The sequence below is a fragment of the Hylaeus anthracinus genome, unplaced genomic scaffold (assembly GCF_026225885.1).
Source record: "Hylaeus anthracinus isolate JK02 unplaced genomic scaffold, UHH_iyHylAnth1.0_haploid 4, whole genome shotgun sequence".
Classification (NCBI taxonomy): domain Eukaryota; kingdom Metazoa; phylum Arthropoda; class Insecta; order Hymenoptera; family Colletidae; genus Hylaeus; species Hylaeus anthracinus.
The window spans coordinates 5,306,456-5,321,612 of NW_026535289.1; the positions used below are offsets into that span (position 1 = coordinate 5,306,456).

The window sequence follows — 15,157 nt, forward strand, 5'->3', positions numbered from 1 at the left end:
AGTGAGCGTAGTATCGACACTTTCCCACAAAGAAAGGAAATATAGTTATCGACTGACGTTAGGTTAAGACAGTGACTCTCAAGCTTCACATACTCATGAAATTTTCAATAAAAAAGCATTGTTTACTGACTTACTATTTCAAAGTTGTGTTGTCGATCACTATATTCATGTTGTAACAATTCTTATGCAATTAAAATTCTTTTACATTTGTTATACTTTTATCTCAACTATTTCTACATTGTTTACAGAATAAATGCACAAAAATTAATACTTTTGTTAATACATCTGAAATTGTAAGAAATATCATTATTTTATTTTATTCATTTATTTTATATAAAAAAATTTAGTGGTTTATCGGTGTTAAAGAGTGTCAAAAACTATTAAATTTCTTATTAAACAGTTTTTCAACATTTTCAAATGGAAATGTATTCACATACACATTCATACCCTGCATACTGAAGAGATTCTCTTCCTTACCTCGCTCTACAAGAAGTTATACTTCAAAATAGATTGAAAAAGTGATTGTTTCTAATGTGTTTCATTATAGACTTAGAGGTTTGCAAAATACAGATAAAACGTTCGTAAGAGTGGCTAGAGGATGTGAGAAAACATATGATTCATAAAGCCTGAAAGATGGTTTGTATTGACATACGTGGATCCTAAACGATCCGCCCAAAACCTCGGTCGATTTGTAGATGGAACGAGATATATTATTTTAGTTTCAGGTTTACACAAAAGGCCCTTCGCGGTGTTTATTTAACTTGGCGTTCTTTATCCTTCTTGCATTACCACGTACTTCCTCCGTTTCCCTTCCGGAAGCCGCGGAACAGTTTTTCCAACGACACCTTCAACCCTCTTCACATTGCTTCCGCGAAATTAATATTTTTTAAGTCTCCCGCAGCGACCAGTCTTTTCCATCTCGACTTTTCTGGACTTTAAATCACATGAAATCGTCGGTTTTATAATTCTCGTTCAACGCTATGATATATAAATTATATCGAATATTACAGAGACTAATTATACTGATATTATATACATTTTAGAAATATTAAGATACGATTTATTTCATCAACAACATTTCCTTATAACAGCTGTTCACAGAAACATGAGAATACGAAGTAACAAATGTGGTAAATTTGATAGAAAATCAAGTTATAAGGACTTTTTGAATATTATAAACACTAATCACATTAATACTGACAAGATTTTATGCTAAAGGGAATGGATATGAAAAATAATTAATATTCGATGTATCACTTTATCATTCCATTAAATAATATAGGAAAAAGATGCAAACTTACATAGATGAATATTTCGCTAAAAAATATAATATCTTCCTAATTAATTAAAAAGAAGGACCAGCGAAATACAATTATAGAAATACTTTATTGGACTAGTTCTTACGCTTTGGTTACAATAATGATTACAATATAGAGCGACACCGCGACGATCGTTTTCGAAACGTTAATTGCTGGATCAATAAATAGCGGAACGATAAGGCACTCCGAGATACAATAAATATAGTTTTCCAAACGATTGTTAATTTGGCACCAGTGCTAACGATAACGGCTCTCGTTCGTGAATAGAACGGTTCTTCGTTCGCTGATACGAATACAAAAAAAAAAGATTTCTAATCGCTTCTCGTTCGAGCGAGAGGTACTAGAAATAGGAGAGCTGGGGCTCGTGATTGTGACGCATTGACATGCTCTGATGTCCAGGGTGATGGAAATTCTGGATCTCGTGGGCACCCTGCTGACCACGGTACTGATTAGAATTAGGCGACGTCGACGATGACACGTTGCAACTGTTGTTCATCAACATTGATGTGCTCGCGCTTTGAAGAGCGAATGGCCACGACTGTAACAAAATTTTTTAATGGTTCCAATTTAGTTTCTAGAGAGATCATTCCAAGAAACAAATCTGAACTGGGCAGTGGACAACGATTTTATGCAAATAATAATAACTGAAAACTTGTTTGCATAAATATAATTAACAGTATATCAAACATAAAATTTCAATTTTATTTTGCGAATGGCCACGACTGTAACAAAATTTGTTAACGGTTCCAATTTAGTTTCAAGAGAGATCATTCCAAGAAACTTGTCTGAACTGTGCAGACACTATATAATAACTGAAAACCTGTTTGTACAAATATAATTAACACTATATCAAACATAAAATTTCAATTTTATTTTGCACGATCCTGCTGTAATGTCAAAAGTGGTTCAATGAAACATCGTTCAAGTAAAATTCAGATAATTAATTGGAGTTGCAATATTGAAAAACTGAAATACATTATAGCTTCTCGCAAATCATTTTACCATTATTTAACTATTGTTTTTGTTTGATGTATCAATCGATCGATGCTGAGTACATTTCGTGATCCTTTTAATATGGACCATCTCTTTCATCGATCACAAGATGTAAACGCAGAAATAAAAACCGAATTACTTTGCAATGCAGGAGGAATAATAAGACGTCGCTGTTCAAATAACGGAACTAACTTAGAATTAATGGTGGAAAGGGTGGGTGGAAGCTTTGAAAGTGATTTGGTCCACCTGGTGAGACGTAAACAGAGAACGGCGTCTGCGGAGACGACGTTCGCCGTTGCGACGCCGACTGGATCCACCTGGATCCTTTGTTATTCTACCAAGTCGTAATCTTGATACCGAAAATTGCGATTGCACAGAAAAGTGGAGAGCATCGAACGAGAATATTTTGTTCTAATTACTTCGAAATTCTCTTACACTGGTAATATTTAATACACAGTGTATGTGTTGCTAAATTATAAATGGAAGAAGAAGAATTGTAATTGAAAAGAGAGATTCTATATTCAAAGGTTAAGAGAATTTATATAGAATGCATTGATATTTGATATACAATGTGTGTTGCAAAACTGAAAATGCAAGAAGAGGAACTGTAACTGGAAAGGAAGAATCTATATTTAAAAGATAATAAAATTGATATGGAATGAATTGATACATCACGACGAGGAATTGTACACGAAATAATTAGAGAAGAGATACTTTCATTTTATAATTACTTCAACATTCTTTGATGCTAGTATACTTAATATACAGTGTGTATTGCATAAAATGAAATGGAAGAAGAAGAATTGTAATTGGAAAGAGAGATTCTATATTCAAAGGATGATAAAATGTGCATAGATTGAATTAATATGTAAAGCAATAATAGAGAAAATAATTTCTTCATTTTTCTAATTACTTCAAAATTCTCTGACTATGGAATACTTAATATACAGTGTATTGCAAAGCTATAATTGCAAAATGAAGAACTCTACAGAGAAAATCTATATTCAAAGGATAATAAAATGTACAGCACAATGAATTAGTTGATATAATAAACCAAGCACTTGCATATGAAATAAATTGTGAAAAAGTACGCTTCGACTGAACCTGATAAGTGTTTATAATTTTAAAAATATTAATTATTCAGCCGATGAGTAGTTTCCCCTGAAAATTCTGAATTCTTCTTTTCTTTTTAACCCTCTGTATAGGCCAATTTCGTTCAATCGAATAAGATTTTTTTTCACAGATAAGTTAGCCTCAGAATAAAACAGATCAAAGTAAACAAAAACGACGAGATTCTTACAGTAAAACATTTAATTGAAGAATGTCAGGGAATACAACACGATCGAATAGAGTTTAAATTTTCGAATAATACGCAGACAATCCTCAACAACAGAAACGAATTTCTCGAATTAGTTAAGATATTAATGAAATATAACATGTTAAATAAATTATAATTAAATTGTAATCATTGACGTGGTCACTAATAACTTCGTAGTTGATGTTATTCAGTTGATATGTAGTAGATGTTACCTTAAATAAAGTAATTACTAGACTGCGGATCTTTATGCAAAATAAAATCTTCGCGAACGTGCCTACAATAATTGAACCTAAATAGGAATTTATTTTATTCTGCAAATGCTGTAATATGAACTTTACTTTCAATCTTTTTTATATTCTTACACATTCAAATTTCCTATCAATACATAAAGATCCGCAGTCTAGTAATTACATTATAAATGGTTTAATTGGAACTTACTAGAGCCAAAGACAGCGACCTGGTGGTGTCCGAATGCGTGTCGCCATCGTCCCTGAGGACAGCGCGAAGATGAGCGATGTATGTGGCGGCAAGGCGAAGGGTGTCCAGCTTGCTCAGCTTCGTATCAGCTGGTACCCAGGGCAAAGTGGTCTTCAATCTGCAAAACGCCTTGCTGAGGACTCTCATGCGAGCTCGTTCCCTCGCGTTCGCAGCGTTCCTTGGCGCTCGGTTGTCCAAGTCGTCCTTGCTATACTTCTCTTCCGAGGCGAACTCCTCCTCGTCGGCTTCCAATGTCGGCGTCGAGGCTCGTCGCTTGCGTGGCATGTTCTGTAATTTCATTTATCAGTTAGTCTAGTCTAAACATTAAATCAAGTAAGACGTTGTGCTAGGTTGTCCTTATGGTAGATCCTTAGAAGAAATCTATGTTAAGCTATTCAAGGACTGTATGGAGAGGTGGAGATCGTAGTGGTGTAGGTCAAGATCATTTAAATATTGACTTCAGGTGTATGAGTGCACATATTCAAATTTATTAAAAGAAAGGGTTATCCTTCTGGTAAATTTTTAGCAGAACCGTATGCTAGATTATCAAGGATCGTATGGAGAGGGGTGGTGTAGGTCTTAGTGGTGTAGATCGTAGTGATGTAGGTCAAGATCATTTAAATATTGACTTCAGGTGTATGAGTGCACATATGCAAATTTATTAAAAGAAAGGGTTATCCTTCTGGTAAATTTTTAGCAGAACCGTATGCTAGATTATCAAGGATCGTATGGAGAGGGGGAGATTGTAGTGATCTAGATCAAGATCTTTTAAATATTGTCTTCAGGTGGATTAAGCACTTCTTTTGATAGTGTTCGTACAGACTAATCAACAAACTAAATATTCTACAACTGTTCATTCGCATTTCGGCATTATCACTCATCCTCCATCGACGAAACGCTATCTGAACTCTCTGAGCACGATGGTTAGGTCAGAACCATAAAGAAAATGGTCATTCAAGCACAGAGCCTCGACAATTTCTACCACCTTGGAAGAGTACATATTTTCATGATAGTGTTTCATTCTACTTCTCGTTCACGAAGAGTCTTAAAGCTACCAAGTGTCACAAAGAGTCGAAGGTAGCAAACTTTCCAAAGAGATCAAGCTCCAGAATTTTGAAAAGTCCATGGAAGAAGATGGAACAACGAGCTTTTTCACGAAAAGAAAATTGAACATTTAAACCTAGCTTGCGATAAATTGGACGAAATATCAACAGCAGGAGGAGTACTCAACGTCGCAAGTGTTCAATTACACTTCGATACTATCACTGATCCTACACCAATGAAATTTCGAAGTCTAAACTGTTTGTAGTATAGTGATTAAGTCAGGAGCACCAAAACGATAGTCATTCGAGCCTTAACAGTTGCGCTACCTTGCAAGAGTCCACGTTCGAATTGGAAAACATTCCAAAGAAGTCAAACATGCGAATTTTTTACAAATCCTTAAAAGCAACTAGCTTCTTTCAACACTTGAGGTTCAGTATGCAGTGGATTGGCTGAGACATCGACAAGGTCTCAAAGCTATCAAATACCACAAAGAATTGAAGTTGGAAAACTTTCCAAAGAAATCAAACACGCGAATTTCTTAAAAATCCGAGACAGCAACCAGCTTCTTTCAACACTTGAAGCTCAGTATGCAATGGATTGACTGAGACATGGACAAGGTCTTAAAGCTATCAAATACCACAAAGAATTGAAGTTGGAAAACTTTCCAAAGAAATCAAACACGCGAATTTTGTAAAAATCCTAGACAGCAACCAGTTTCTTTCAACACTTGAAGCTTAGTATGCAACGATCTGGACGAGATATCCTCAAGGTCTCAAAGCTACCAAGTACCACAAAGAGTTGACATTGGAAAGCTTTCCAAAGAAGTGAAATTCTCGATTTCGTTTAAAAAGCCAAGAGAGCAACCAGATTCTTTCAACACAACCAGCATGCGATTGGACGAGATATCGACAGTGAAGCACTCAACGTCGCGAGGGTTGAAGGTGGAAGTCCTCACCTCGTTCCTTTTTTTCCCACCAGCTTGGTTCCTCGATTGTTGGAATGTCACGATAGGTCGCGAGGCTCGCGCGAAACTAATTGTACGTCAAAACTCTCGACGAAGAAGAGTAGGACGAAGAGAAGGAAGCTGCACGATGGTACGGGACGAGGGAAGAGAGGAAAAGAACATTGGTCTGAGAAGAGGGAGATTTGAGACGCCCTGGAAATCGGGCGGAGCTTTCCGAACACCAAAAGTATCTTCGTTTGGCGCGGTCGTGTCCTCCTCTTAGACTTTTCCTGCGGGTTCTCGGCCAATCGTCTTGGTTCTGCGTCATCTGCAGCCACCTGGTCCATCCTTCCCTCTTCTGTCTTTCTTTCAAACAGACGGGCCACGATTACTGCTTTTTTCGTATCGAGTTGACCTTTCGTTCTCTTCCGGATGTCTGCGACGTTCCTTCGAATGGATTCATTCACAGAATGCTCCTAATATGATTAACCCTTTAAGGAACGTCGTAGGATACGATGGAGTCGAGCTAATATTTATGTATCAAAAACAATTAAGCATTATGCAAAAATACTGATTTTAGAAAAGATTGTCGGAGGCTTCTATTTTTTTCTGCAAATCTTGAGTTTATTAGACACATACTGATATAGTGCCATTCTTAGGGGTTAACTCTAACTATGGCGAACTTTCATTGTCAGGGGGTCTAAAGATCTTAGAACTTTTCAACTGGAAAACGTTTATAAAAACATAATAGTATAATAAGTATCTCTTAATAAAGGGTTTTTTAAAACAGGTTTTAGGATGTTGTTCAATTACAATCATGTGTAGTTTTATTTAAAGTAAAAAATATTGGATATATTCCATACTATTCTTATTTTATTAAAACCAAAAATTCAAAAACCTGTTTTGGAAATTTTTCTATGATTTCATTGTATAATAGATACGTAATTGCAAGTGTAATTATTTCGTTATTTTTAAGATAAGCTATCACCTGGAATAATTGCTAAAATGTTGATTTATAATCCAAGAAAGCTCGAACGAAAATTTTCAAGACATTCTATAGAACAAATTTTTATTATTTTAAACAAAGGCAATAATATAGGTATTAATTCACCTGTGTTATTTTCTGTGTTCACCCGAGATTGCTTCTACTAATTGCTTCTGACTTCTCCTCTCTTCTGTTTTCGTCATTCGGACGTTTACGTGGAAGGAAACGAGCGTTTGATCTATTAATCCGGTAAAAATCCTCGTGAACGGGCTGCCATCCATTTCGTTGAAAGGAGGATTCGAAATGGATCCTGTAATATGAGGTTTGCGGTGACCCTGCTAATCCTACTTAACATCCTGGAGAAAGAGCTGACTTATTGCTCGACAAATTCGTGAAAGTTTCAACGCAATTCGACACCTTTCCATATAATTGACCGCGCACCCTTCTCGGGGTACCCATTCATGGGTATCTGCATAGAGTAAAAGTTTTCGAAAAATATAATCTGGTGTAAAATTGAACTTTACACAAATAATTCGATTTATATTATTATTACGATTATTACGATTTATATATGAACATTCTTTTATATTTTTTTTTACATAAAACAGAAATATTTCAGACAATTTTCTATAGTTGATAAGTTTTAATTGATCTTTAAGAGGCTTTAAAGATTTAAATTGATATAAATGCAAAATTTAACTACAAACCACTATTAAATATAAATTTAAACTATCCAATGCATCGGTAACATCGATAAATCAATTGTATTAAACTACTATATCTATAAAAAAAAGAATAATAGATTCATTATGGTACAATAATAAAAAACAATACATAGTTTAATAAATATTGTTAGTATAGGTACTTCAATCAACATACAGTTAATCATAAATTTTTATCTTGTTGATTAACTACAAAATTTAAGAATTTCTGTTTACTAGCAAGGAAGATTTTTTATAATATTACATTGTAAAAGTAACAAACTTTGTGAAGTAGTAGTGATTTTTTTTATCATCAAACTATAATCGAGTGCATTATCATCCACAGATGTCGACACTGTACTTTTCCAACTATAGTACGTAACTGCTGACAATGATCAATACACGCTGTTTATTTCACATGATCGCTAATTTTATTGTTAAACTCAATTTCATCGCAATACATTTTATACTAAATTAAAATATTTGTTGCAATCTTGTAAGATTCATCTTATACATAGTTTATCATTTGCCCTCGAGTGGAGCTTTAGTCGCAGCTGAAAATGGCCGACATTGCACGTCGAATGCATTCGCGAATCGTGAAGCGATTCGTATATTTCGGTCATTAGTTTTTCGCGTGTAACAGTTTTTTTTTTTTTAAATATTTACAAAACAGTAACGATAATCGCCCAAAGATTGTCAGTGCACGACGAGTAGGTGACCAACGACGACTCTTGGAAAGTATTTCTAACAATCTGACGAAAGTTCCGGAAGGTGGTTCGTTGTGAAACCAAATTTTTTGTACATACGAAAGGCTGTTTTCTTGAGAAATACGTGAGTATCAACATAGCAATAACAAATAATTCTAAATTATTGATTTGAGGCTACTCGTCACCGTTGTACGTTTGAGAGGTTAGGTTGTACATTTGTATACCAAACACGATAAAGTTTTAAATTTTTAATGATGTTTACTATTTACATCCTACTTGTATTATAATGTTTGTTTTGAGTGATGAATATAGTAAGAATTTAACTTGGAAACTGTTAGGTCAAAGTATGTCTATTTACTCTATTGTAAATTGGAGCAATAATCTGATATTTTTGTAATTGTTTGCACCAGATGAGCTTCTTTCATTTTATAAGAACTGTAAATGTTTCTAAGCTATAATATAGTCTGGATGTATTGTAATACAAATTTTCTATTTTGAGTTGCATCAAAAGTATTTATACTGTGTTAGTGTTGAAGAGGCAAGATTAACATTCATACATTTTGAAGCAAGGAATTATTATCATTTCTTGTGAAAGAGTTTAATAAACTATTTATTATATACTTACAAAGAATAATGTGATTCATTGTGGATTAATAGTAACTAAAAATATAAACAATAATATCATAAAAATAAAACTTTAAATAATCTTAAACATGTCAATTAAAATCGTAATAGTGAAATGTATTGCGAAACATATAATGTTTGAAGTAATGAAACTGCTGATGGCGCATGTCCAGATGTCCCATATGATTCTTGGACATGCACAAACACTACTTATGTATAGGTTAAATGACTCATATATGTCACCTATATATACGCAAGGTCTTTATAAATGTAGCATGCCAAAAGTACATCATATTTTGTTGATCAGTTTACTTATAATGTGCTATTGTTATTTTGTTATAGGAACTTAACCAGCTGGGTTTTAACTGAATATGACTGAGGAACACCAGTTGCCTTCTGATTCTGACGAAGACGATGAAGATTATGTTCCTGATGGTGCAGATAGCGAACCTGTGTCTGAAGTAGAATCCGAGGGTGATGCAGAAAGCGGCCCCGAAGATGAAAACGATGAAAATAAAAGAGAAACCACAAAGAAAAGAGGGAAGAAGAGAGGCAAAGTTACGAAATCTAAAGTTAAGAAACACAGAAGACCAGGAAAAAATTTGAGAAATGAAAGCGATGAGAAGGAGGAAGAAGCTGAGAAGCCTAAGGAGAAAAACAATCTAACCGAGGAAGAACAAAAGAAAAAAGCTGATTCCCTTTGGGCTGATTTCATGAAAGATACAGGTAAGTTAAGACTGATCACTGTTTTGTGATCGTCACTTTTCGTGAACTTATATTTTTATTTCTTGAAGCAATTGTATCTAAACCAAAGCCCCAAAATTCAACAAATAAACCGAAAGAGAAGTCACCGCCTTTAGAAAAGCCAAAAGTAGAGGAGAAAATAAAAATAACTAAAATATTCGAGTTTGCTGGCGAAGAAGTGAAAGTCGAGAAGGAAGTGTCGGTAGACTCGGCGGAAGCTAGATTATCTCTTTCTTCCGCTGAAAACTCCGAGAAAACTGGAAATTCCGCGTCTTCCGCTGGGAGAGGCTCTGGAAGAGGAAAAGGTTTCAAAAGGGCTGGTTTAGGAGGTATTTCTTCCGTTCTCGGTCAAATAGGGAAAAAGGCGAAAATTAGTACGTTGGAAAAATCCAAATTGGATTGGGATAGTTATAAGAAGGAAGAGAATTTGGAGGAAGAGATAACGACTCATAACAAAGGCAAGGATGGGTATTTAGAACGCCAAGATTTTCTGCAGAGGGCAGATTTACGCCAATTCGAAATTGAAAAACAATTACGTAACGCTAACAGACGCAGTAGTCGGTGAATTTATGTCTTAACAATAACACATATCTCTTCCTTAATAGCGAGAGACGATATTAAAAGAAATACCCGATTAGACTGGCTGGTTCCTGGCGCTTACAGCATATATTTAATTCTTCGAACTCATTGATATCTCGTAAATTGTATAAAAAACGCGGTTGCCTCGCTTGGCTTGACGACCGACTGGATTTATTAAGGTAGCGGTTGAGAGCCAACTCTGTGAGAAGAGACTGATCATTCCAATGCATTGAGAATAATACAATATGTTATGTAATAGTTTTACTTTACCATCTCCGAGCTTTGCCTCGTTCCATTATATCGCAGAACTTCGCATCGAAGCTGGACGTTTGAAGCTTGACGCTTCGGAAACAATATATTCTCGTAACACAAGCACCAGAAACGTTTTTTTATTCCGTTTCAGTGAGGAAAGGATGATTGACACAGTATAAATAGTGTACGTATTTAATAAGAGTCCGTTTGAATGATGAATGAATAAATGCGAGTACATGCCTTAGAAATAATCATGACGGTAGTTTCATTTACGATCACTGCCTTAGGCGAGTCGTGCTAGACATGTTGTATTTACAAACATGATACATGGAGCAAAGGCACAGACTGTTCTTACAAATGAAAAACTAACAGCGATCCTTTTATATTTTCTCAGCAATACCAGTGTCTGCTAATTACGTTTACTTGGAAATTACAGCATGACATAGTTTAATCGATAAGTACGTCGGAAATCTTGAAATCTCAGCTCAGGTTACAATTTGTAGAATATATATCTCACGAATACCCATTGAAGCTTTACGCTTGTGAACCATTTACTCGAATAAGAAATGAACGATCACGTATAACATTATTTCATGTTCATCTTTATGAATTGTATCTGGGATTCGTAGAATTTTAGAAACTATGACGAGGTCTACGGATATGTGGCCAAAAGGAAAATCGTATAGAATGTTTACTATTATTGTCGTTTATGTTGCGTTCTTCGCTTGGTGATGTACTTTTTTTTCTACCGCAAAGCAGATCTTTACATCGTTAAATGTTCTTTAAAGAAAAAAAAAAACAACCTCTTGCATCGGATACTGCTCAACATCCTCGTGTAGTATCGATCTAGGATTTACGTTCATTTTACTTAATAATTAAGTACACGTGCCGTTAATTCGCAAATCGAGGATATCCCCGCGAACAATTATAATTGTTTTTGTAAACAAATACAAACGAAATACTTACTAGAAATGCTGATCCATTGTTATCCTTTACTTTGAAAACTTCACTTTCCTCCTCTCCTGAAATATAGGAACTTTCAGAGTATTCTCAAGTTCACTGTATGGATATTGTTATAGTGTTGTTTATCTATTTTATGTATATTTACAGGCGTACTGCGATTTCGTTCCTTCGAAGTATTTTTAGCGCAACATGTTTTAACAGGACACTTTCTGCATTCGCGCGGATTATTACATACAGAACTAAAATAAAATCGTTTCAGGAACTTTCCCAGGAATATATTTTCAATCGAGATTGTTAGATACTGACTATTCGCATCGGGAAGAATTTGATTTCCGCATTTTTTTACGCAGATTGGAGAATCCTCTGACAAATATATTCCGACGTGGCCTACGAGTTGATCATGAGTAAATTATTTATTATTTTTTTTTAGTTACGAATAGAGTATTTACTATTGAAATAATTCTAACTTTGGCGTCGGGGTGCAAGGACATTTGTTGGGAGAGTTTATTTCCCTGGAAATTCGATGTCCTGAATCGTTGGAATTTCTTCTATTGTTCCCCGTTTCATTGTTTTCCCTCTGCTTTCTCTGAAATAACATTTTCATTTGATTAGATGGTTTTATCAAATTTGTATTGTAATTTGTAAATTGTTAATGAAATAGGGGACAATTATATTTATTAAAACGATGTACGAGGCTAATTATTAGAACTGTGCCATTTTTAAAGAACTTTCGAATGGTAAACAAAGAGTCTCTATTAATAAAAATAAAAATTTGTGTATTTTTCGTGCCACTCATTTTCTAATATAACTACCTTATTTTTCAAGCAGCAGCAATCGTCGTATTTCGAAAGAAATCTGCACTTCGAAGGACATTCACAGCTCGAACGCGGTGAAATGGATCGAGTTCCTCTGACGCATATGCAAAGTGGCGCTAAAAGCTTCTTTTTCCTTTCGCTATCTCTTCTCGCGGACTTTTTACACCTCGAGCGAGATCTCCTTTGCTTTTTCGCTTTAGCCGAACTTCGAGATTCGCGGGATTCGTCGCAATGGCAAATAGTCCTTTTGTCGGACCGTGAAGATTTACTCGATTTCACAGAACTCTTGCTTCTCACACTGTGATGACAGGATTAAGAACTTATTGCAGTTTGTCAAAAACTATTTAGTCTTTTAGCTTTACGATCGGTCCATCATTTTTCTTAGATTTAATATTTTACTCAAAATTTTTCCTTCAGGTGGCTTTGACTTGGCCAATTTGAGAATTATAGAAATTCTTACAATTAGTTGTTCTGAAGCTTGTGATCAGATTTATTATTGATAGCTACGATATCCAAGTTCCAAGAGGTGGTGAGGATAATCACGCGACACTTACGCAATAGATTTTAGCGACATTTACACACTATCCACTACAAGTAGATTGTTAACTCTATGAGGCACACGACTTAAAAGAAAAAAAATACTAATGTATCTTAACTTGTTTATGTTACTGTTATCACTCACAAATTTATACAAGGATTTTATGTTTTAATAACAAATGATGGATATAAGTATAGATGGACACGTGAACGATATCATCTTCCACGTTTAATCGTAATCATCCGTGCTCTTCAACAATTTTCAAACGAGATCTTAAAACTTCTTTCGGAGAACCCTTTTAACAAGAGATTTTTCCACTCTTTAAATTACCTTATTGTCAACGAATTATAAATAAATTTGAATAAATTTGAGCGCAAGCATCAGAAGAAAATGTGAGAATTAGTGTAACTTCCAAATTACTTAAATTAAAAATCCACCCCTGGCCTCGCAAACTCGGAAATGACCTAAAGGAAAATGATGCCTCCACTATCATTCGATCCTTTTTGAATCCGGCCATTCGATTCTCGTTTCCAACAGAGGCATTCCTCACGTGCAACAGAGACATTCTAGCGTACAGCTTCGACTGCCTCGTTTCGTACAATCTTTACTACACAATTTCGAAAACGTATAACCGTAATCTTCGCTTTTCCCGATACGCGGAGTTATTCGAATAATTATGAGCGATACTATACGCGCGCGCATACCGCGTATCGTCGTTTGTGCATGTTTATCGCGTTAGGTAATGCGTCAGGCAATATTTCCGAGTTTACTATCGGTAGCCCGCTGATTCACTGAAATGGCATGGGAATGAGAATCTTCGAGAATGCAAGGTTGAGAAGGATCTGTTCCTTTCGGTGATGATATTTCTAACTAGACGCGCGACTGGAGTCAACAACGACTGTAATTCATTTATCACCCTCTCACCAGATCCTCTGAGGACGGCTCGTAGACGTCGACGACTCCACCGTTAACTTCGAAGCTTGACATCTTTTGCTGGAAATAACATCGAGACCTTCAAACACGGATCATACTATCGCGTTATTAAGTTTCCTTTTGTCTTTCTTTTAGCAGAAGACAAATATGGCGGAACCTCTAAGATGATGGGCTCGAAGATACTGGATGTTTTGCTGACATTGACTTTTGAGGTCGTTCGAGACTTTGCTATGAACTTCAACTTTATCAGATTAAAGCTACGATAGAATCAGATTGGTCTATATATAACTAGACTTGTAGTATTTATAGAAGCTTATTGCATTATTTATTTCTGGACTGTGGAAGTTTAAACATCTATTGCAACTGGAAATATGAACAAATGTATGAAGGTGTGTACAAGTTCAACGATAACAATCATGTTGATATGAAATATCAACAATAACATATATGTTACACTGTTTAGAAGATAAGAGATACGTTCATTTCATTTCTTTGTCCACGTCTATAGAAATATGAATTTGCATAAACACCTCCAGTCATTTTTCTTTCTTGTAGCAGAAGATGAATACTTTTATTACTCAGTACTATTTAATACTATTTAATGTTTATTTAAAATAGAATCAGATTGACCCAGATATATCTAGATTTATAATATTTAAGGAAGCAAGATCAAAAATAAAAGGAGTTCTTTAAAGGAAGGTGTCCTGTTCGATTAACAGAGGTTCCACTTTAATAATAAATATTAGCTATATGGCATAAATAGTTGATACTTTCTGCAAGCCTTTACGCGAACTTCCGTCTTCGACTTTTCAGAGCAATACTTTGATTTGGATCTCTTCCTTTCAGGTTTCGACAACGTCTTCGAAGTAGTGGCCACGTGTTTTCGAGATGGTTTCTTTTTTGGTTTCTTCGTTTTAGTTTTAGGTGGTTTGCTTTCGCTGCATACGTATAACGAAACAGCAATTTCATTTCGAGATCGAGATATTTATAAAGTATTGGATTGTCCGGAAAGTCCATGACGATTTTTGGCAGGTGGTACAGGTCTGAATATATCGAAGTGGTTGAAAACAAATAACATGTATACATCCCTTAAAAGGTGGAAAGGTTGTGGAACAAAATGTCACCTATGTAATTCAATAAATACATATTAAAATTCAAACGTGTTTTTGAATTTTTCTTAGAAATTGGTACAAACTTTCCGGACAACCTAATAATTTCTTAA

At 35.1% G+C, this 15,157-nt stretch overlaps 3 protein-coding genes across 3 annotated transcripts; 1 reads left to right on the forward strand and 2 right to left on the reverse strand.

Moving 5' to 3' along the window:
• Window positions 1-1,226: 1,226 nt before the first annotated feature.
• Window positions 1,227-6,340, reverse strand: LOC128894581 (transcription factor 21). The gene is made up of 3 exons (XM_054156422.1): window positions 6,107-6,340; window positions 4,069-4,395; window positions 1,227-1,857 (listed from the first exon to the last, which is right to left on the reverse strand). Exons 2-3 carry the CDS (start codon window positions 4,390-4,392, stop codon window positions 1,660-1,662), a joined length of 522 nt encoding a protein of 173 aa, XP_054012397.1. The 5' UTR covers window positions 4,393-4,395; window positions 6,107-6,340; the 3' UTR covers window positions 1,227-1,659.
• A 1,967-nt stretch (window positions 6,341-8,307) lies between these two features.
• On the forward strand, window positions 8,308-11,668 carry LOC128894566 (craniofacial development protein 1). The gene is made up of 3 exons (XM_054156402.1): window positions 8,308-8,611; window positions 9,454-9,837; window positions 9,906-11,668. The coding sequence occupies exons 2-3, from the start codon at window positions 9,483-9,485 to the stop codon at window positions 10,418-10,420; spliced, it is 870 nt and encodes a 289-aa protein (XP_054012377.1). The 5' UTR covers window positions 8,308-8,611; window positions 9,454-9,482; the 3' UTR covers window positions 10,421-11,668.
• A 57-nt stretch (window positions 11,669-11,725) lies between these two features.
• On the reverse strand, window positions 11,726-13,989 carry LOC128894824 (uncharacterized). The gene is made up of 5 exons (XM_054156836.1): window positions 13,919-13,989; window positions 12,462-12,762; window positions 12,117-12,235; window positions 11,956-12,036; window positions 11,726-11,888 (listed from the first exon to the last, which is right to left on the reverse strand). Exons 1-5 carry the CDS (start codon window positions 13,987-13,989, stop codon window positions 11,726-11,728), a joined length of 735 nt encoding a protein of 244 aa, XP_054012811.1.
• Between the last annotated feature and the right edge of the window lie 1,168 nt (window positions 13,990-15,157).

What these genes read in the sequence shown, in the direction of transcription:
- LOC128894581 (XM_054156422.1), bottom strand. Translation starts at nt 4,392, where the DNA reads ATGCCACGCAAGCGACGAGCCTCGACGCCGACATTGGAAGCCGACGAG. An exon ending in GGTCGCTGTCTTTGGCTCTA is followed by an intron (nt 1,858 to 4,068) that starts GTAAGTTCCAAT and finishes ATTTTGTTACAG; the next exon opens with TCGTGGCCATTCGCTCTTCA.
- LOC128894566 (XM_054156402.1), top strand. Translation starts at nt 9,483, where the DNA reads ATGACTGAGGAACACCAGTTGCCTTCTGATTCTGACGAAGACGATGAA. An exon ending in TGATTTCATGAAAGATACAG is followed by an intron (nt 9,838 to 9,905) that starts GTAAGTTAAGAC and finishes TATTTCTTGAAG; the next exon opens with CAATTGTATCTAAACCAAAG.
- LOC128894824 (XM_054156836.1), bottom strand. Translation starts at nt 13,989, where the DNA reads ATGTCAAGCTTCGAAGTTAACGGTGGAGTCGTCGACGTCTACGAGCCG. An exon ending in CCTTGCACCCCGACGCCAAA is followed by an intron (nt 12,037 to 12,116) that starts GTTAGAATTATT and finishes ATCAACTCGTAG; the next exon opens with GCCACGTCGGAATATATTTG. An exon ending in AATTCTTCCCGATGCGAATA is followed by an intron (nt 11,889 to 11,955) that starts GTCAGTATCTAA and finishes ATTTTATTTTAG; the next exon opens with TTCTGTATGTAATAATCCGC.